The following is a 22,949-nucleotide window of genomic DNA, read 5'->3' on the forward strand; positions in this document are numbered from 1 at the left end:
GGCTCCTAGGGAAAGTGGAAGGCCCGGCACCGGGCAGGCTGGGACGCCGCCAGGGTTCGCAGTCACACACGGACAATGTGGCCCTTTCTCAACCATCAGGATATGCGGGAGCAGCATATGTAAGAGGCTCAGGGACAGAAATGATGGGCAGAGCAGTTTTAAAACACACCTTCTTTGCTCCCTCTTTCTGAAAAAGTGGTAAAGGCACTCTCATCGCTTTTAATACGGTCACGTTGGATGCTGTTAGATGTCTCTAGAACCTGGCGAGTGTGGACTGAGGCCCAGCAGCAGCCGCTCCCCCCCACCCCCCACCACCCTGGCAGAAAGAACACTGCGGTAAGGGCTCACCTGAGTCCTTCATGGGGCACAGGGCGCACTGCATGCCCCAGGCCTCGCCATACAGGCAGCAGCACTCTGTGTAAGTCGTCTGCTTGCCCACCAGGGGCCGGCTGCACACGTAGTCCTCACTCAGGTGCTCCCAGCACAGGTCTTGGTAGACGTCGGTCTCTTCAATTTGTTCTGAAAGGGAAGGCGTGGATCTGTGACAATGGCACCACGGCTCCTGTTTCACAAACACGGTGGTGGAAGCCGGCGAGGCTCAACGTTCCCATGCCCACTGCTAAGAGTGACTTCCAAATAAAACTCTGAAGCCAGCCTGGTCTCTCCATGAAGCAAACCTCTGTCATCTCCACCTGGGTGTCATCCCATCAGCTGAATTCAACCTGCCCCCTCCTGTTCCAACCATGTCCTTCCCAGGATAGCATCCGTTGTTACATAAAACTCTCCACTACCTTGCCCTGGCTGGTTTGGCTTGGTGGATAGAGCGTCGGCCTGCGGACTCAAGGGTCCCGGGTTTGATTCCGGTCAAGGGCATGTACCTTGGTTGCGGGCACATCCCCATTAGGGGGTTTGCAGGAGGCAGCTGATCGATGCTTCTCTCTAGTCGATGTTTCCATCCATCTCTCTCTCTCTCTCTCTCTCTCTCTCTCTCTTCCTTCCTCTCTGTAAAAATATCAATGAAATATATTTAGAAAAAACACACAACTCTCCACTATCTTGCCTGTGCTTCCTATTCCCAATGGTCTTCTCCTTCCTTCAATCTTTGCGTTGTCATGTTTACTTCTCTGTCCAATCCTACCACTTCTCTCTACATAATATTTCTCTTCAGATGGTATAAATATTTCATCTTTTACATAATATTTTTTTAGATTCATGCTTTCTCACCCATTTCATCTGCCAAAGCCTTAGACTAGGGCAGGGGTCTTCAAACTACGGCCCACGGGCCACATGCGGCCCGCAGAGGAGTCTGATCCGGCCCGCCAGGTTTTTTGGGCAGTGAGCGCAGCCGAGGTGTTACAGTAGGAATTAGTAGTTCATATAGTCCGGCCCTCCAGCTCTCTGAGGGACCGTGATCTGGCCCCCACTTTAAAAAGTTTGAGGACCCCTGGACTAGGGCCTCTTCATCCCAGAGTCCTCCATTCTAACCTTTTGACCTTCCGACTGATTTCATCCAGAGTCGCCCCCTGTTGTGATGATGGACTGACCCATCACACCGGATGTGGGGATGGATGGACCAATCACACCAGTTGTCAGAGGGCACATGAGCTCCTCAGGGAGGAACAGGGATTCCTATTCATGGACATCCAGGCTCTCTGCCTCCTTGTTGAACTCCACCCTCTGTTCTGCCCAGCTTCCCCTATGTCCTCCGGTGCGACCTGGGAAACAAACGTACCGTATTTTCCGGCGTATAAGACGACCCCCTAATTTTTACAGTTAAAACATAGGTTTAGGCCTATATTCGCTGAATAAGACTACCCCCCCACTTCCGAGGCAACACCAGTTCTTTTTTTAATAGACCGCCTCTCTGACTCTGGCCAATCTGAGCAGGCTTTTTTTCGTTTCAAAAGTCATCTTATACACCGGAAAATATGGTATCTCCCCCTGAACTTATCAATACATCCTCCTCAGCCCCCCTTGAAGGTTCAGTGTGACCAACCCTCAGGCACAAACAGCCTTGTGTCTGTACCGCCACTCCAATACTGTTGTCCACTGTATGAGTATGTCCAGGGTATCAAATCTCCTACATACTGATAATATGCATTTTATGATTTCTCCTAGCATTTCACTTGAATTATTTAAAAGATACCCACAGAATCAATTTTTCTCTTTTCCAATAGCTTACACTTTAGTCAGAAAACCACAGAAATTTGTTTGGACACAGGCCTGCATCACCCATCCAAACTTACCGTGTGACTCAGATGGTCGGACACATCTCTTTTCTGAAGCATCCAGGACCATGGGGTGGGTACAGAAGCAGTTGTAAGAGCCTTCTGTGTTAATGCACTGGCCATCGATGCAACTGTTGGGGTCTTGACATTCATCCATATCTGAAAGGGAAAGAAATCATGAAAGAAAACCAGTCATCAGTTGTGTCATACACTTACCCACTCTGTGTCCAGATTCCAGGGGCTGCCACAATTTCACTCACGACATACACATCACTATCCAAAACAGTCCGACTATGAAACCGTGATGTTGAGCTCTCACTGGTTCGAAACCGGTTTGGCTCAGTGGGTAGAGCACGGGTCTGCAGACTCAAAGGTCCCAGGTTCAATTCCGGTCAAGGGCATGTACCTTGATGGCGGGCACATCCCTGGTAGTGAATGTACAAGAGGCAGCTGATCAATGTTTCTAACTCTCTATCCCTCTCCCTTCCTCTCTATAAAAAAAAAAAAATCAATAAAATATATTTTAAATAAAAAATAAATAAAACCATGACGTTGTGTTGATCTGGGAAATAACGTTGCCCTGCTGCTGATGACATTCCATAAGGAAAAAATCATTTAGGAACAGAAAATGCGTAGACATTTAAGATAAAATGCCTCTTTAGGATCTTGTACAGTTACTTCCTTTGGCTGTGTTTTCCCGCCTAGTGTATGGTTTTCTGCTTAAGCATTACAGTCAGGGGTCGGCATTTTAGAACGGGATGACTGATGAAGCAGGAGTTCCCCAGACCAAAAAGAACACTCCACTCAAACCAGCGACCTGAATTATAATTCCTCACCGAATATTAACTCTTTGTTTGCAATCTATCCAATAGTAGGGGCTTTTTGTTTTCTTAAACCTTGCTTACGAAAAAGATCCATAAAACATTTACACATCTTCGCAACACATGGTTTAGATGCAAAGAAACTGGTTTCGGCCTCCCCAGCATGACTTTTTTTTTTTTTTTTCCCATCTGTGTATTTTCACAGCACCCTCTACTCTCTTAAAACTCACCGAAGCACTGCAATTTGACAGGATCGTAGTATGTCCCTTGCTTGCAGTAGCATTCATACCCAGGCTGCGTGTTCAAGCAGAAGCCATTTTTGCAGATTTCGTGTCCAAAGAGCAGGCATTCATCCGCATCTGTGGAGCGGGGAGGGTTTGGGGGTGGAAAATGGAGCAACAAAGAGAGGAGTCAGCTTGGTCATTCAGTCAAGAAGAAGCGTCTAACCAGTCCTGTTCTGTACCCGAAGCTACCCTGTGTTCTAGTAAAAAGCCTGCTCAGATTGGCCAGAGTCAGAGAGGCGGTCTATTGAAAAAAGAACTGGTGTTGCCTCGAAAGTGGGTGGTAGTCTTATACAGCGAATATAGGCCTAAACCTATGTTTTAACTGTAAAATTAGGGGGGGTCGTCCTATACGCCGGAAAATATGGTACTCTCAGAAAGCGTTACTTATTACTTTTATTGCTATTATTATTACCATCAGTTCTCACATTTTAGAGCTCATATCCTCTAGTCCTCATTTTAAAGACTGGAGATTCCAGCACTGGCTAGTGTGGCCCAGTGTAGAGTATTGGCCTATACATCAAGGGGTCTCAGGTTCGATTCTCAGTCAAGGGCATGCACCTAGGTTGCAGGTTCTATCCCTGGCCCGATCAGGGCAAGTGTTGAAGGCAACCAGTGGATGTGCCTCTCTCTCATATCCATGTTTCTCTCTCCCTCTCCCTCTCCCTCTCCCTCTCCCTCTTCCTCTCCTTCTCCCTCTCCATCCCTCCCTTTCCTCCATTCTCGCTGGAAAAAACAAAAACAATCGTGTCCCCCCCCCCCCCCGCCCCAAAACACACACAGACACACACACACACACACACACACACACACACACAACAAAACATTAAAAAACTGGAGATTCCATAGATGAATTGCTCCAAGTTATACAGCTGGAAAATGGCAAAACCAAGTCCAAAATATAGGGCTATTTAGATCTGCACCTAATATTCTTTCAACCATTTCCAGTGCTGCTAAAGATAGGAGAGGAGGAATTTATTTTTCTATAAAAGAGGGGATGACTTTGTGGTGAAATCAGGGCTTCATCTCACAATATTAAGTGAGATTTAACTACATCCGGGCAAAAACATATGTAATATTTGTGAACTTGAAAAACCTTTGAACACATATCACCAACCAAGTCTTGTTATTTAATGGGACTAAATCATAGATGTATTTAAAAAACACAGATGGAATTTCTTACCCAGCTACTGAATTATACCAAATTATTAAAACACGATTTTTCCAAAAAGATGAACAATAAAAAAATGTTTCCATCCACTTAGCAGTTTTCAATATTAAATTTTACAGAAAAAAAGTCACTTTGTCTATAAAAGGACTTAATGTCTCTATCATGGAAATGTCAAAAGAGAATGGTTAGTGAGGAAATACTCATACATGTGGTTTAAATTTCACCCAAATAAAAAGGCTGCATATTTATTTTAGAATTATATGCTAATAACACTGAATATATAAAACACATCTACTTTTGCTTTCTTCTTTTCCACTCCTTATTACGAATCTGAGGCCATAAGTAAAAGGCCCTAACAATAGTAGGATGAGTTCTAAAAAAGCAAGAATGCTAGCTTTATTGATGATCATTAAAGACCAATCATTAAAGAGCAACATGATGACAAATAGATAGTCTTAACACAGGTTTCTAATATGCTTCTGGAATAAAAGAATAAATTTATTAAGTACAGAATTCCGTGTTAGGTACTTGGACATATATTATCTCATGTAGTCCTCATGATACTTTTTTAAAATATATTTTTTATTGATTTTTAGAGAGGAAGCGAGAGGGAGGAAGAGATAGAAACATCAATGATGAGAGAGAATCATTGATTGGCTGCCTCCTGCATGCCCATGACGGGAGACCGAGCCTGAACCCCAGGCCTGTGCTCTCACCAGGAATCAAACCATGACCTCCTGGTTCAGAGGTTGACACTCAACCACTGAGACACACCAGCCAGGCAACAACTTTTGAGACATCATCCCTGTCCCAGAGCTAGAAACTCAGAAGGTTAAGTGCCTAAAGTGCTAACTCCCAGGCCACGCACGGCCCTGCCCAGAGTCCACAGGGGTCCCTTCCTGGGGCCGAATAAAAACTTTGTCATCAGTTTCCTGGCTCAAACGGACTCTAATGCTGTCTACCCTGGCCACGCTATTATCTGAGTGTCTGATATGCACACACATTGTCAATTCATTTTTGCTCGATTCTGACCTTTATAGTCCTTGTCACCAGCTTCATACGAGGATTCTCCAGCGGGGACAAAACCTTTCCCTCTGGGACACATTTCAGTGAATTCAGCTGATTTCAGGAGAGACAAAGGAAAAAAGTTGAAAGAGAAAAGCATCAACAACTTCCATTAATGTGTATTTTATCTTATGATTTTTTTTATTGTTGACAGTATTACACTGTCCCCCATTCCCCCCCTTTAGCCTCTTCCCCCCAAACCCCATCCCACCCCGGACTCAGTAACCTTAAGACACATTTTAACATCCTCTTCAGGCAAATAAATTCAGTACAATCTCAAAAATTATGCATTAGGTGCAAATAAAACCAATGACTTCAGAGGTGTACCTATAATTATTTGTATAAAACCTTCCTAGTTCGCCCATATTTTACCTACTCATGTTGCACTTGGGGTTATGACTGACTTCTCCATGACTGTGGTCTCTAGTATTTTAAAGTTTTAACAGGAATCCATCAAGCGAAACCTTAGCTTAAACATGCAATTGCTCGTTATGGGTCAAGCTATGTCGTTGTTATAAAAAAAAAAAAAAGATTGGTTTCCATTTTAAAAAATGGGGTAACATGGAATTCTCTTCCTGCCAACTATAATACTGAACCTCCCTGTAGCCGTAAATTCGGTGATGGAAAGAACTTCAGGAATGCACACTGAGGTGGTTTTTTCCAGCTCTGAGTGAGACGCACTCTACCTTAGTAGCCTCACTTGAATTCCAGTCGGGCAGCTACCAGCGAATGCCAGCGTCTCAGAGCCCCAGTTCTCATTCAAAGCAGAAGGAGAACCCTCGCCCGCCCCAGGACAAATGCTTACCCGTCCCCAAGACCGGGCAGGGGAAGATCTCACAGTTGTCGCCCCACCCAGCCCCGGAGGTGCAGCAGCACTCTTGCTTGGTGACATTGGGGGCCAGCACGTTGTCGCAGAGGCTGGCGTCGTTGAGGTTGTAGTAGCATTCCTTCTTCTCTTCTCTGCTTGGCTCTACTTCCACATCTGCACACAAAGGAAAGGGAGTGTTGACTGGACACATCGGATCTGTCGCTCTCACAACAGAGCAGAAGCCACGGTGACAACAAAGACCGAGAGGGATGATCAGAGTGTTTAGTGGACAGGCAGCCACTTCTGACGTTTGGGTTGGATTCTCCCACGGCAAGATGCACATGCACTTGGAACCCAAATTTTCGTGGATTTCTAACCCTCCCCAACAGTGCCAATCTGTCAAAACCATTTCCTTTTACGTTGACCAATGGCTTTATTCTGGTGCGTTTGGCTGTGAGTGAAGTTTCCATACTTGCTTTCTTGCCAAACACAAGCCCATTCTTTACTGAGCTGTAACACCTACTTAAATCAGTGAAAATTTTCCCCAACACTGATGGGAGATGTAGGGCCACACATCATATTTAACCCTTAGATGGTAGTTTGAATCAACCACGCCCCCGATCTTTTCTGAATAGAACAAAGCAGAAGATGGTAACTAGAAAACAACAACAACAACAACAACAATAAAAAAACTATTGCAAAAACCCAGAATTTATAAAATAACCTTTAATGACTGAAAATCTATTAAAATCGCTGCAAATACAAGGCTTTGAATGAAATAGTGTGTCAGATAAGCCCCAAGGTAAAAGTCCCTCCTTGTTCTAGTGTGTCCTAGAGGGAAATGCATTCTAACAGACTCAGCTTAACCGCCTGTGATAAGGACAAAGTGATGTGGTAGGACACACGTGATAAGAACGTTAACCTGCCTGTTTTTAGATAATACCAGACATGATTTCATCCCATCGGATTTGAAGTCTATGAATAAATGTGCCCTGTTAAGAAATGATCAATATTTTGTGACTGGACTTGGCAAGTAATCTAATCTCTCCCCTGCCATATGCCATGAAGTTCAAATTACTGTCTATGGTCCAATTAAAATTTGTTCCACTTCTATTTTATAATATATCAGATAAGGAACTGACTACCACCATCACAACTACTTAGATTAATTCTAATGATTTATTTTTTCACAAAATGCTGCTGTTTACAGGGTCTTGGACCCAAACAAACTATAGGGACAAAGGGAAAACATTTGCCAATGAGGATAAGACTTTTTTATAAATATATTTTTTTATTGATTTCAGAGAGGAAGGGAGAGGGAGAGATAGAAACATCAATGATGAGAAAGAATCACTGATTGGCTGCCTCCTGCACGCCCCTTAATGGAGGTCGAGCTTGCGACCCAGGCATGTGCCCTGACGGGGAATTGAACCATGACCTCCTGGTTCACAGGCAGATGCTCAACCACTGATCCACACCAGCTGGGCAAGGAGGATAAGATTTTAATGTCAACATTTACCCTTCTTTTTTGAAGTTATTAGATAATTATATTAGAAAAATGTAAGAAATTATTTTCACAATAGCTTCCTGTATATTTCTTTTGGCAGCATCAGACAGACATGGAACTTGATTAATATACCAAATAGCAAAGGTGCTTTTAAAATGTAAGTTAATAAATTTCTCAGAAAAGATACTGCCCTTTCCTTTCCTCTTCTGCATTAAAAAACAAGCAAGGCAGCAAACAAGCCTTGACCACAGAGCATCCACGGGGATGGAAGAGATCCCCCGTATGCTTGAGTCTGGCTCGTCCTCCGGTTGTTCTGTCTTTGTCAGATTTCAGCTTGGACTCTGAGTTAGTGTTAATAGCTAATGACAAATTCAAACATAGACTAAGAGTCCAGGAAAAAAAAAAAAGATTGAAATGCTGATTCCTCAGAAGCAGCTTGTGAAGTGGTTTTGAATCATTTCCTCCTGTGTGAAGTTGGAATAAACCTGCTACATCCCTCATCTCATCTAGCTTTCCACGTGCGCAGAGGACAGCAACGAGCCTGGCCCACGCCAATGCATGGGCCACCGCCAGTTCGTTCTCCTCGGGCGGGGTCCCGAACTCTCACACACAGAGTCACTGGGGAAAACTAAGGGTAGGTATTTTAAATGATTCTTAAGTCAATCCTGAACTCCGTGGAACATTTCATAAGCTTTCCCCCAACACCTGTGAATAAACTGACACCCTATTACTATTAACAACTCAGCTCAATTATTTTATATAGTTGGCCTAAAAAATGCAGCTAGCTATTAATGAATCTATTTAGAAATATCACTCAAGTCAGGAACACAAGTAGTTCTGCCAGTCAAGTTTACAGTTTATCCTAAAAGAGGGCTCAAGGACTGATTTTTCCCACTAGTGTACAAAGTTGTAGGTATGTCATGGTGTTTATCACAAAACTAGAGGCCAGTGCACGAATTCGTGCATTGGTGCGGTCCCTTGGCATGGTTGGTGATCAGGCCGATCAGGGCCATCACGCCCAGTACAGGGGGAGGGTCTGTGGAGGTTAGCCAGCCATGGGAGGTTAGCGCACTCACCACCAGGGGGAAGCTCCTGTGTTGAGTGTCTGACCCCTGGTGGTCAGTGTGCGTCACAGCTACTAGTGGACTGATCCGTCAACTGGTCATCAAAGTGGCTTAGGCTTTTATATATATAGAAGGACAACTGTGCAGTTGTCAATGGAGACTGCTAGATTCAAAGGTGATCAGAAACCACAGGCTTCTGTGTCAAAGCATGTCAAAAATTACATCTATAGTAAACACTGCTTTCGACAATGTTCATTAGACCCACAGCATAGGGATGAAAAAGTCAAATGGTCTTTGTTCTTCTTTCCTTGATGAGAGGAAACTCACAGGTTAGTGCCTGGAGAAACAGTCAATAATATCACTGTATTATTCTGGCTTTATACCGGTTGTTTCAAGTTTTGCTCTGATTTTTCTTTCCAAGCAGTCTGGAAGCCTGATGTTTATACAGCTGAACTGGAGGTCTGGTCAGGCCCTCATCCGTGTTTGTGAGGCGAAGCGAATTCTCTTTCAAAAACTGGTCCACCAAGGTCATTCCGTGAAAAACTACAAGTCCCCTATCTTCCTAACCTTTGTGGTACATAATGACCTTCCTAGAGCATGTTTCCACTGGGGGAACACTGATCAGTAAATAAACAAGAGTTTAGAAATGCTTCTACTGGAAAATGATTTTAAAAGATCAATGGTTATAGGAAGTGCCAAGCATTAGAAAGATTTTTTTTTAATACAGTGTGAATAAAATTAGCCATATTACATGTGTTATGCCATGAACTTCCACAAAATATATTACTTCTCCAGTCTTCTCAGACTTGATTTCTCAATTTGTATCTAGAAGTTGGCTTCACGTCTGTATATAAACAATCTTTTGTGTATTTTAATCCTGGAGGTATGACTGGTGGTAAGAAACTGAGCTTTTGGGCCTTTTCCCTGCGTGTTTTTTGGGAGGAAACTTTTGTAGAGTAACTCCATGGGACAGATGGTGCAGAGTGGAGCATCCTCACCTTTCCGAAGGAAAACTGAGTGTGGGTCCAAGGTCCCAAGCTTCATGTTTCCCTAGACTTCTTCCGAGAAGCCCAGCTTCTTAGCTTCTCACTGGCATGAGTTTGTTTTGCTTTGTCTTTTTTTCTTTTTTCTCTCCGAGACAAAGCGGAAAGGGCAGCAGACAATCCGTGCAGGTGTGGAGTTCAGCTGCAATGCTAAGGGCATGGGCGGGTACCCTTGCTCCGAGTGGGAAGGAGCAGGTTGCGGCTGTAGGTGCTGCCTCTGGAGCTCCTGGAAGCTTCTGGAAGCTCCTCTTGGTTCACCAGACAGAAGAGGGTGTGGTCATTCACTTACAGGATTGTTTCCTTCTTCAGTCTTCCCCCCAGAATATCTAATTTTAGCTTTGCTGTTGGGGTGAGGAAATTGGGAACATTTTATTTATTTATTTTTATTTTATTTATTTATTTATTTTTTTTGGTGGAAGTGGATTCGAGGTTCTAAACCAGTGATTCCCAAAGTGGTCTATATCGACCCCCAGGGGTCTATGACAACCTGCAAGGGGTCTACGTCAGCGAAAAAAAAATTTGGGGGTCCATGAAATGAAAATGGGGGTCCACGATAGTGGATCTCAACATACACTGATAGTACCTATTTACTTACATCATATTATCTTATAATATAAAAACATATACATTATTTATAAAAGTACCTATGAAGTAAAAAATTTATTATATATGTTTATAAAATTGTGTAAGTTGTAGGATAAAAACCTGCACATAATGATATACCAGTATCATCTTGTTACAAGCATACGCGCAGTAAACATTCTTGCCAATTTTTGTCTCAAAGCTTCGCGAACTTGCACCGACTTGTTCAATTCGTCACTCTATAAATATGAATGTGAGAAAAATACGTTCATTCGTTTCCTGAATCTTGAATAGGAAAGTGCTGAGAAAATATTTAAAAAAATATAAACTGGTAGTTTATCATACAAATTATAGTGAATCAGTGTTATTTTGTTTGAGAATGCCGGAGAAAAGGAGGTACTTTATTTTTTATTAAATTTTAACACTAAACTTCACTACAGTTAGAAATTTACAAAAAAATCAAAATCAGGTAAGTTGGGGGACTACCCAAAACCGAAAAACATGGCAAGGGGTCTACGGCACAAACAAGTTTGGGAACCTCTGTTCTAAACGGACCCATCTTTGCTTTCACGTTCCATTGGCAATGTGCTCTGAAGGCCTCCCTGAGCTGGTCCTCTCAGAGCCGCTGGCAGGTCACAACAGTGACCAAAGAGCAATGTCACAAATATGTGAGAGCACACAGTGTCCCCAGATGAGAGTACCTGCCTACACAGTCCTGAAAGAGACATCCGCTCACGCATCTCTGCGATGGGGTAATCGTATTCCGTAAGCTTCTTTCAACAGACTTGGGAAGCTTTATTCTTTTTTATTTTTTAAATCACCACAGGGACTGATGTTTTCTACCAACTCGTGTTTTTACAAGAAAAGGAATTCTAATGTAATATTCCAAGGAAGAGTAACAGAGAACTTGGCAATGCATGCCTTTCTTTATTCCTCCCTCCTAGTTTTCTTATTCAAGGACTTGGAAAATGAAAGTGTGTGTGTGTGTGTGTGTGTGTGTGTGTGTGTGTGTGTGTGTGAAGTGGAATTCAGGAGAAGCCATGGGTGCGTTTCAGACAACAAGTGCAGCCGATGGAATGGACTGGACACGAAGGGGTGCAAAGAAAAGGAAGTCTGCAGAAAGGTGGTAAAATATATAAAAGAAGTCAAAATAAAGGTTAGAGAGGCAAAACACAAGAGAAAAAATACTTTGAGAAAAAATTTCTCCACACAGCTCCCATCTTTAAAGAGGTCAGTCAGGTAGGGAGTCAGCCCATGACAGCATTGGGAGAATGAGACCTGGGCACCTAAGCCACACGGTAGAAGGGTGGGCTGAGCAAGGCATTCATGGAAGGCTCCCTGGAGGAGATGATGGTTGAGCCAAGTTCTTGAAAAATACATTTTCTTTTTAATTTAAATTGGCCAGCAAATAAGGTGTGATAGGAGGAAGAGTAAAAATACAACTGCACCGCGTGTGGGTGGACCAGCGTAAGGGGTGCCTGGTTTGCAGAAGGAGAAACACTGTGAGTGTGAGAAACTGGGTGATGGGGCAGGAATGCATTGACACGTGAGCAGGTGATGGCCGTGTTTCTGACTTAGGGGTGGGGTGGAAGACAGCGCCAGTCTCTCTTGGAGAACTCAGGACCTCGCATTCCCAAGGCCTCACCCTAAATTCTTGCTAGATGGAGTGGAGGATGTTTTGTTTTTGTTTTTCTGGTGAAAGGGTCAGAAGAGGAAGGGAGAAGTAAGCCTGAAATAGGAGTGCACGGGGGAGAAGAGGAAGTCTGTGATTTATGGAGATGTTACTGAAAACTGGACATGTGAGGATAAGACAAGTGGGCAGAGGTGGGTGAAAGAGACTCTGGAAAGCGGAATAAAGCACGGTGGAGAAAGAAAATGAGGGAGACACACCGTCCTGGTGGGAACAGGAAGCACCTGTGGGGAATGGAGAAATGAGCAGACGTCACAGCAACACAAGTCCCGTTTCCATCGCAAGGGCCGGGACAGACGATCTCGAGCATAAAGCCACGCTGGAAGAGACATGTGAAATGTCTGCAAGCATTTAGAAATGTACAAACCAGCCCGGCTAGTGTGGCCCAGTGGTTGGGTGTCAACCTGTGAACTAGGAGATTCCAGTTCGATTCCCGGTCAGGGCACATGTCAGGGTTGTAAGGCTCAGTCCCCTTGTGGGGTGTGCAGGAGGCAGCCAGGCGATGACTCTCTCTCTCATCATGAATGTTTCTATCTCTCTCCCTCTCCCTTCCTCTCTGAAATCATTAAAAAACATATATTATTATTATTATTATTATTATTATTATTATATTTTAAAGTATATTTTTATTGATTTTCTCACTATCCTCTTTGACTGAGAAGAAACCTGACCCAACTTACACACACACACACACACAAAAAAAAAAACTCACACACACACACAAAACAAAAGATCACATTTTCTTCAGCCTTACCTACATTTATGGTATAGATCCACTACAAATACACATTAAGTCCTCTGGCGTTTCATGGCATTTTACAGTGTTTGCATTCCAAACAATGTGGTCTCACTGTCTTTAATTTTTTTTCCTACCAAAGGTTTTTTTTTTCCAATCAGACATTATTTTGAAAAAACTCTCTTAACGTTAATTGATTTCACAGGTTAACTAAACGCATTAGAAAAATAATCCTGCTCTGCCAAATATAACAGTGGCATGGTAGTATGTGGTTTCCTGCCTTGAAAAGATATGTGCAAACACAGAACCTGCAGTGGACCTCGAGAGGAAGAGAGAAACCAGAATGCCGTTTGGGTTCAGCTGTCAGAACCATGAGGACTGACTTTGCCTGTGTCCCCTGACAGCATGGAAATAAATGCTCCTTTTTCTTTTGTGCCGCCTGCAATGTAACCAAAGCGCCTGGAGGAAGGTCCGCCCTGTAAAGAAGTGTGAATAGATAATTCCTCATTGAAATGTGGGCCCTTTATAACTTTGATAAAAGGAATAGTTATTCCAAAACCGGTTTGGCTCAGTGGATAGAGCGTCAGCCTGCAGACTGAAGGGTCCCAGGTTTGATTCCGGTCAAGGGCATGTACCTTGGTTGCAGGTACATCCCCAGTAGCGGGTGTGCAGAAAGCAGCTGATTGGTGTTTCTCTCTCATTTATCTTTCTAACTCTCTATCCCTCTCCCTTCTTCTCTGTAAAAAAAACCAATTATATATATATATATATATATATATATATATATATATATATATATATATATATTTTAAAGGAATAGTTATTTTATGCAACTAGCTGGGAATGAAATGGTGGGGCATACAAGGGACACATTCTCTAATGTGGAGGGGCAATTTCATTCAACAGGTGCAAAGTGTCGCCATAGGTCAGGCACTGCGCTAGCAGTGAGCTGGGTTACAGGGGCTGCAAAGAGAAATAAGACAGAGGGAAAACAGCCATGTTGCCTGCTAATAGATTTGGACCTCACGCCGTAAGCATCGGGAAGCAGTTGGAAGTGTAAAGAAGGGTTGAAAACCAGATGTATGTCCAGAAAATGTAAAGTGTTAGCGGAGAGAGGCAAGATGAGAAGTCAGCAGGCACCTGCTGTGGTCCCTCAGGGAAGAGATGCTGAAGGTCTGGCTGGGCACAGTGGTAACAGAGGAGCAGAGAGATCTGAAGGATACAACTGAGGTAGAAGTGACAGGATGTTAGGATGGCTTGGATGGAAGGGGAGAAAAATCAAATCTGACTTCAGGATTTCCAGGATTTTTATTGGTTGTTTTTATGTTAATTCATTGATATTTTCAAAGAGAGTGGAAGAGTGAAAGGGAGGGGGAGAGACAGAGAGAAACTTTGATGTGAAAGAGACACATCAATTGGTTGCCTCCCACACATGCCCCAACTGGGGCCAGGGATCCAGCCTACAACTGAGATGCGTGCCTTTGACCAGAATTGAACTTGTGATCCTTCAGGAGACGGTGGGCCTAGAGGTGGAAATCTGGGGTCTGGCTTGCTATGTGAGAATAAGCTCTCAAATGAGCAGAGAAAACGGATATTTAAGGCAACGCTGCAATGCATGTTGTGAAGAACACTTATTTCATAATGCAAATATATTCATGCGAGTTTCTGTTTTATAACTTCTGATATTGTTTGTTTGCATTTCTGTTTTTAAAATATGTTTCTACTGATTTCTAGAGAGAGGAAAGGAAAGGGGGAGAGAGAAATATCCATGGGCTGCCTCCTGCACATCACCCAATAGGGATTGAGCCCCCAACCCTGCATGTGGCCCAACTAGGAATTGAACCTGTGACCTCTCCTGGCATGGGATGATGCTCACCCAGTTGAGCCACACAGGCCAAGACTATTTGCAGTTCTTAACGGTGAGAAAGAATCATTGTTTTATCATGCAAAGGATCACTCCAATTTATATGTCTTATACTTTCTGATCTTGTTTATGTGCTTTTCTTAAACACCTACATAGATTATAATAGGTATCTTTTTTGCATTCTTCTCGTTATACCTTCTGTTTTAAAAATAAAATAAAATCCAGTCCCTACCACAGCACCCCCTCTATGCACTAATCAAGGCAGAGAACAGCATTTTGTAGGTGAGGCTTGAAGGCTACAGTTGCCAAGACTAAATGTTTACTGCTTCCTTGAGAGTGTCCGAGGACATAAAAGTTTTTATGGAGCAATTATCATAGGCACCGAGGAAATACAAGCACTGGGCTGTATTTCCTACCCATACCCTCTTGTATGTGATGAGTGGTCTGGTCTGGACATTTCTTAGTTGTGACTGTTTCACCCGATGCATGGCCATGCAAATTAGTGGCCAAAGGCCCAGGCAGTGAAAAACTTTAGACCAGAGCTAACAAAGAGGGCAGGTAAAAGCCAAGAAGTAGTTTAGGAATAAAAATCCTAAGACATTCAAGTTCAAAGGCACCTTGAAGGTCCACCTGGGACAAAGCCCTGCTGGAAGGGGGTGCTTTCTGCCAGTGGGTGTCCCCCCTGTCCTAGGGCAACAATTGTCAACCTCTTCCATCTCATGGCACTTATAATAAATTACTAAAATTGTGAGGCACATGGAAAAATCAATTATATGTTTTGCTGATCTTATAAAAAACAAAGGTATAATTTTGCTTCACTTATACTAGATGGCTATTGTTGTGCGGGCTGTTGTCATTTTTTTATCTGACAATCTAAGGGAAAAGAGGCCACTGCCCCTGACTAAGTCAGGTATTGCGTGTTTTAACAATTCTTGTGGCATACCAGAAAAATCGCTGCTCTAGGGCAGTGCTCGGCAAACTGTGGCTTGTGAGCCACATGCTGCTCTTTGGCCCCTTGAGTGTGGCTCTTCCACAAAATACCACCTGTGGGCGCGTGCTTACAGTGCGATTGTAACTTCGTGGCCCATGCGCAGAAGTCGGTTTTCGGCCTGGGTGAGTCTATTTTGAAAAAGTGGCATAGAACACTCAAGAGGCCAAAGAGCCGCATGTGGCTCACGAGTCGTGGTTTGCCAACCGCTGCTCTAGGGCAACACCCTCAACCTCATGAGACAGGTATTTGACAGCTATCTAATTTCTGGAAAGTTCTTCTGCATCCTGACCTGAAATGTGCCTTCCTGACACCCATCCCTTAGGCCCGTTCTGCCCTCGGTGTGAAACCACTTGAGATTATTATGCTACTGCTCATCTTTGGGCTGTTATAGCCTAAATGGCAACTTTATCTTCCCTTTCTTAAACACTTTCATGAAGGATGAGGTCTGTTAGCCTATTCATGTATATAATAAAGTTCATCTGAATCCTTGTTTAAAAACTTAGACCTGGCACAAAATGCTTTGTTTTATGTAACGGCAGACTCTCTGGCTGCAGTGGAATACAACTCTTAAGTGGCCTCCATTTAAGCCACTTGTTGGATTAGCCCATGTTCTCTGGTGCCCTGGGAAACATCCTGGTGAATGCTCACAGTGGGCAGAATGCTCACAGCCAGGCGGCTGTTCTTGGGCAGGTCCTCATACCTTCCGATTTTTAAAAAAAATATATATTTCATTGATTTTTTACAGAGAGGAAGAGAGAGGGACAGAGAGCTAGAAACACCGATGAGAGAGAACCATCGATCAGCTGCCTCCTGCACACCCCGTCAGGGATGTGCCTGCAACCAAGGTACATGCCCCCGACCAGAATCGAACCTGGGACCCTTCAGTCGGCAGGCCGACGCTCTATCCACTGAGCCAAACCAGTTTCGGCATACCTTCTGATCTTACACGCTGACCAGGATATCGACCAAGTCTCAGCTACATTTGTCTCAAACATTCTGTGCCAGTGTGTTGATTACTGTAGTTCCATAATCAAATAGTATATAAACCAATAAAATGCAAATGTGAGTAGAGGAGTTTCCTAGAACACGTTCAAGTTTTAGAAAGACTACAGGTTTGTTCAAAGAATGCTATCAAATGGATATGGAAAAAGCAACTGCAAAAAAAATTGAGAAAAACCGCAACAATCTAGAGGAATGTTCCACTCATTTACTTCTGCAATGGCCTTTACATTCTCACTCCCTTGAATGTCGGCAGTGGAGATAATGTATCACAGGTATGGCTCATACAAGACAAGCCAGGCAGAACTCTTTTAACGGTGAAGTTCTACTCAAAAGAAGACCTTGGCCCTTCCTCAAAGATTGATGAATGAATGTACATTTGCATGCTTTATGTTGGATTTTAAATATTTAAAATGTCTTGTCCTTTTTATGATTTCCAGCTTTAGTCACCTTTTTCAAACAAGTGATCAATTATTTGCTCTAAAGTCAGAGAGAAGGTTCCCACTAGAGTTTATAGCTGACCTGTCTCTCGGGACACTTAAAATGTCCATATAATCAAGTTTTCCAAGACCTATACAAATTGAGGTCTGGTAGACGTCAGAGATGCCAGGAACTATAGGAATTAGTAAGACTCACCAGTTACTGTTTATTTAGATTATCTATAACTAGAGGCCCGATGCACAAAGATTCATTCAAGAACAGGCCTTCTTTCCCTTGGCTGCCCACACTGACTTCGCTCTGGTCATAGCTGCCTTTCTGCCTTCCTACACTGGTGGGGCGGTGTGGAATGCCTGCATTGTCGAAATGGTGACGATGCAAGCGTCCCACCCCATCCCTGGCTGCTCAGTGCCTGTATATGCAAATTAACTGCCATCTTTGTTGGGTTGATTTGCATACTCACTCCTGATTGGCTGATGGACGTCATGAAGGTACAGTCAATTTGCATCTTACTCTTTTATTAGTGTAGATAATAAAAGGGTAATATGCTAATTAGACCAACATCTGGAAGAATGCCATTCCAGATGTCCTTACTGATGAAGCCAGGCCGGAGGGAAGCAGCTGAGTCCCGGGTGCCTGCTGGTGGCAGGAGGAGGGAAGCCCAGGTCCCGGGTTCAGAGGAAAGCCAGTGTCAGCAGCCAGGGAGAAGGAAGGTCTATGCTTGCAGGAATTTTTGTGCATTGGGCCTCTAGTACTGATATAAACCAATGAAACAACTGGGTATGTAGAGGATTTAGCAGAAGCCAGAGAACTATGCAGAAAATATACAAGAAACCCATAAATAAAAGGGTTAGATATAAGGTTAAGGTAAAAGTATGTATTTATTGGCAGACAAGCTTTATGAAGCTGCATATTCAAAATAATGTTCTTTGAAAAAGCGGAGAAGAACTGTCCAAAAGGGGAGTTAGTCAACGAGAGAGAAAGGAGACTCAGGGAGGGAAGGGGCAAAGGAACTTGGTAACGGAAAAACAAAAAACAGCAGGTGAGGAGCAAGGCTTACAAAAAGAGTCATGTAAAGTTTTAAGAAGTAGCTGTCTGTGAACTAGTCTGGTTCACCAAATGGTTCTGATAGAGAACGATCCCACTGTTCCAACGCTAAAAAAACACGAGCAAGCTTCCGGATCCCAGACATATCTAATTGAAGCTATGTGAACTGAATGAAGCATTTCTTGACATTACTTAAACATTCTAGCAAGAAAAAATATTTGGAGTTAAGAGGCGCACCATTTCAGAAGACTCATCAAAGGATGAGAAATAGACATCCCTTAAGGGTTTGCATTATAGCTTACTATTTGATTACTTTACTTTATATAGTACTTTGCCATTGATGAAGGGCTACTATATATTTTTATTTAAAAAATTACCAAAACCCTATGAGGTAAATATAACCTTCCTGTTTCATTGGTGAGAAAATCAGAACTCACAGATGTTATATGACAAACCCAAGCTCACACAGCTGGAAAGTTGGTAGCAGACCAGAGTCCCCCGGTCATTTCAATTTACAGTCTTACAAAGAGTTTGGAAAATAAATGGAAAAAGTAAACATTTCATGAATACCAGCAATCATTTTATGTATTCTCCCCTCCCCTCCTCTGTAGACTGTGATCACTGAAATATCTTATTTTTTCACTTCGCATTGTATCACATGCATTTATCATGGCTACCTGATCTTCAAATAATTCATTTAATGACTACACCAACATTATGACATGTGAATCATTTCAGTCAAAAATATAATGGGTGAGGTGTTACTCCATAAAACCAAAGACCAATAAGAAGAAGACTGTTACTTAATCCATCCCATTATTGGCCAGCCAGGTTTTCGGTGTGTTGTTTTGTGTTTGTCTTTGCTGTGAAGATGCAAAGTCTTTCTCTGCAGCTCATGTGCTACAGTCCCTGAATGGAGAGCAGCCCCTCCCTCCAGAAACACTGTTCCCCTTCACAGTGTCTGCTCATTTAAACCTGCACTCCCCACTTCCTATAAGCAATCCCTGAAAAGTAATGTGTGTGGATGAAAACCTGTTCTTGGATATTTCCCTCATTACTTGCAAAGACAATTATTTTACCCAGAACACATGCACCTTATGATGGAACAGGGAAAGCTTGCTTAGAAACGTGGATAAAACCAACTGAGATTGAGCAAGAAAGCAAAAGGGTCCCTGCATCATTTTAGCCGGCTCTCAAAGGACCACTCAGTCCTTTGCTTTTCTTAAAACACAGCCCCGCTATGGAGCCATGGCACAAACTACAAGGGCGATCTGGAAGTTGATGAATCTACCTGGAAAAGCATCGTTTCTCCTTTGCAATGACTGCCATTGATGACAGGCCAGATGAAATTCTAAATGAATGCAAACACAGCCACTCCCGTAGGCCAAATTCTGGGAAAGCACCTCAAGAATTCCAAGAGGGGATCTTTGTAGGTCCTGAGGGGCTTATAATTTGCTCCTAATTTAGAGAAATGTCAGGATACACGTCTCCGAGGACCAGGGGAGAAGGGTTATGCCAGTGGTCGGCAAACTCATTAGTCAACAGAGCCAAATAGCAACAGTACTAATGACTGAAATTTCTTTTGGGAGCCCGATTTTTTAAACTTAAACTATATAGGTAGGTATACTGTTATTAACTGAATTAGGGTACTCCTAAGCTGGCCTTTGCTAAAAACTCAAGGGGCCAAAGAGCCACAGTTAGCCGACCACTGGGTTATACAACACAGTGAGATGATGCATGTGAGACCCCACATGCTCTCTTGGAGTTTAAGCAATTCCCAGAAAATGTTCTCATCATGTTGGATCCCGCACCCTAACTCATGGCACTTCTAGCTAGGAAAGCACTGGAGGGACCACCTAGTCCTCACCCCCTCTCCTAAATCCACTGATAAGGGGCTGGGTAAGAGCACAGAAGCTTCCAGGGACAGCGTGTGCCAGAACACGTGGTTACTACTTACCTCACTGCAGAGTGTTTGGCCCAAACCTATGCACCTACCAACCCCAGAGAGGAGCCCTGCACCCCTCTGCAGGAGCCCTGTGACTTACCCCCAGGGGCCCGGGAGCGGCACTGCCCGGTCATGGGGCTGTACTCCTGGTTCTCGTCCGCGCACACACACAGGAAGGAGCCTTCCACGTTTTCACAGAAGGCTTCGCCACACACGCCACTGAGCAGCTCACACTCGTTCACATCTGGAAAAGGGAGCACAGACCAAGTCAGATGGGGGCCTCACCCCTTGGCCTGACCAGTTGTGTAAGGCAAGTGGGCACTGGCTCAAAACCAGGACCCCCAGCAAGCAGTGGAGCCCTGCTGCCCCTCAAGGTAGGGCTGTGACATTGGTTTGTATGAATGAGCCATGAACATGCACAGTGAAGTTTACATATTCCAACTCTGGCTTTAAGGAACATCCCAGATCTGTACTGCAAGCATCTGGGGCACCTCTGACGCTTTAGTTTTCTCCTCCCTAACTTACTGACTTAAGGAGGTCTTCCAAACCCACACTCTTCCTCTCAGTCCCTACTTCAAGGGAAATCACCATCCCTGGCACTCTGAAAACCACACACTCCTTTAAATTCAGTTTTTAGCCAAAACCAGTTTGGCTCAGTGAATAGAGTCGGCCTGTGGATTGAAGGGTCCCAGGTTCAATTCCGGTCAAGGGTATGTACCTTGGTTGTGGGCATATCCCCAGGAGGTGGTGTGCAGGAGGCAGCTGATCGATGTTTCTCTCTCATCGATGTTTCTAGCTCTTTATCCCTCTCCATATATATATATATAAATTAATTCATTTTTTAAAAATGGTTTTAAATCCACTTACATGTCTGAAAATCATTTCCTAGCAGCCAAGACATCCATTCTTTAACAACCAGCAGTCAGGTTGTGTAAAGACCCCATAAGTATTCACTGGGTCCCATGAATCACTCCCATACAACACACTGGTTCCATCCCTCCTTACTGGTTTCACCCTGCCTTGGAAAATCCTATTGGTGTCCACAGCCCAGGAATCTACCGGTGAGTATGTGTGATTCACCATTATGCAAGTGCACAGCCCAAAAGAAGCCTGAGGCGGTGTTGGACCTGGCCCAATCCTACCTCTCACCTTTACTCCTCCTAAGGAATGTTGTGAATGAAGGCCCCTGGCTGACCCCGGACATGCTCATGCGCTGTACGCCTTCCACCTGTGCAGCATCGGCTCTCAGGAGGCCGCGTACACAAAGTTAAACATTTGAGCAATTAGCCAAGTCCCTCAGAAAACCGATCCTTTCACCTGCTATGCTCAGTTAGTTGAACACAAAGTTTATGTATCTTGACTTATTTGAATAATGATTCAGTTTTCCATCTCACTGGGTATATAAACAGGTAAAAACCCCAATGAGCTGGGTATATAAACAGGTAAAAACCCCAACGAGCTGGGTTTTGCTAGTTAAAAGATATTGCAACATAAAGTAAAGCAACGAGTAAGCATGTTTAATCAACCTAGACAGTCATAATTTAGACCAGAAAAACTGACTTCAGAAATCTGCCAATTCACATTGATCCGTTTTAGGTAAATGTCCAATGGAACTTTTGACTTTCCAACTGGTATTATGTACAAGGCTACTGAAATATCCCCATCAGGTTGCATTCATTCGACCCCAAAATATTTCCTAGTTGACTTCTAGGGGCCCAGGCATTGCGGGGGGGGGGGGGGGGGGGGGGGGGAGGGTGGAAATCATGAGTCAGGTGACCCAACTCCTGACTTCACGAAGCTTATGGTCAAGTCAGGGAAGTTAATCAGAGAAGCATGCAGGCCGTGGTACGTGCCAAGCACAAACAGTACAGAGCGCTAGGAAAGCACAAGACAGTGGGCCTTTGGTGCAGGGGTGGGCCCGGGAAGTGGTGGGAAGGGAGTCTATCTGAAGGATGAGAGGTGATGATAAGAAGGGGTGGAGGTGGAGGGAGGCAGTCAGGGTCCGAGTAGAAGAAATAGCATGGCCAAAGGTTGGTATCAAGGCTGATTCATCCCTTAAGTCCTACAGAACACCAGCGGGGTGAGTTGCACAGAATAGGCGCTCCGTTAATATTTTTGAAGGAATGCATACACAGACAATAAGACACCTATTAAGTTCCCAAAAATGATGAAAGCGATTTCTTTACGAAGGGAATTCATCTGGCTGCCTAGAAATGGAAACTCACCTGGGGTTTGAGGGCTGTGTGAAGTGAGTGGCTTGAGACCCCACTAAGGGTCTCAGTTAAACAATACTTACTGAGCACCCATGACAGGCCAAACCTGAGGTCCAGTCGGGGGAGAGAGAATATTCTCAAACTCGGCACTCACTTTCTTAGAGAAGGCTGCTGCAGGCAGCACACACGTGATTAAATTATTTCCCCCCAAAGGGTGTCAGTTCTGCCACAGAATTTGCTCAAGTATTCTGGAGGCAGGAGGAGGGTCACAGCTCAGTTTGAGAGGGAGAGGTGGGACAGGGGTGGGGTCTGGGAGAAAAAGGCATCTCACCTCTAGCTCTGGCAACGAGTGGAGTGGGTGCAGGCTCTGGGAAGGGGAGGATGGGAGGACGTTCTCAACAGAGTGAGCAAACAGCAGCCAAGGAATGGTGCGAGCGAAGCAGCTTTACGTGGCTG

The 22,949-nt window shown here is 43.9% G+C and overlaps 1 protein-coding gene across 9 annotated transcripts in view; it reads right to left on the bottom strand.

The window, feature by feature from the left end:
* LTBP1 (latent transforming growth factor beta binding protein 1) overlaps positions 1–22,949 on the bottom strand; it is a 300,379-nt gene that overhangs the window by 17,686 nt on the left and 259,744 nt on the right. For all 9 annotated transcript variants that reach the window (XM_084900645.1, XM_084900647.1, XM_084900643.1 and 6 more), the window contains 6 exons: positions 20,381–20,524; positions 6,372–6,548; positions 5,534–5,620; positions 3,280–3,408; positions 2,247–2,387; positions 349–519 (listed from right to left, as the gene is read on the bottom strand). In XM_084900645.1, the coding sequence (XP_084756771.1) occupies positions 349–519; positions 2,247–2,387; positions 3,280–3,408; positions 5,534–5,620; positions 6,372–6,548; positions 20,381–20,524 (849 nt within the window). The remainder of the gene's footprint in view (positions 1–348; positions 520–2,246; positions 2,388–3,279; positions 3,409–5,533; positions 5,621–6,371; positions 6,549–20,380; positions 20,525–22,949) is intronic.

This window comes from Pipistrellus hanaki (genome assembly GCF_964339955.1).
Source record: "Pipistrellus hanaki genome assembly, chromosome: 12".
In the NCBI taxonomy this organism is placed as follows: Eukaryota; Metazoa; Chordata; class Mammalia; order Chiroptera; family Vespertilionidae; genus Pipistrellus; species Pipistrellus hanaki.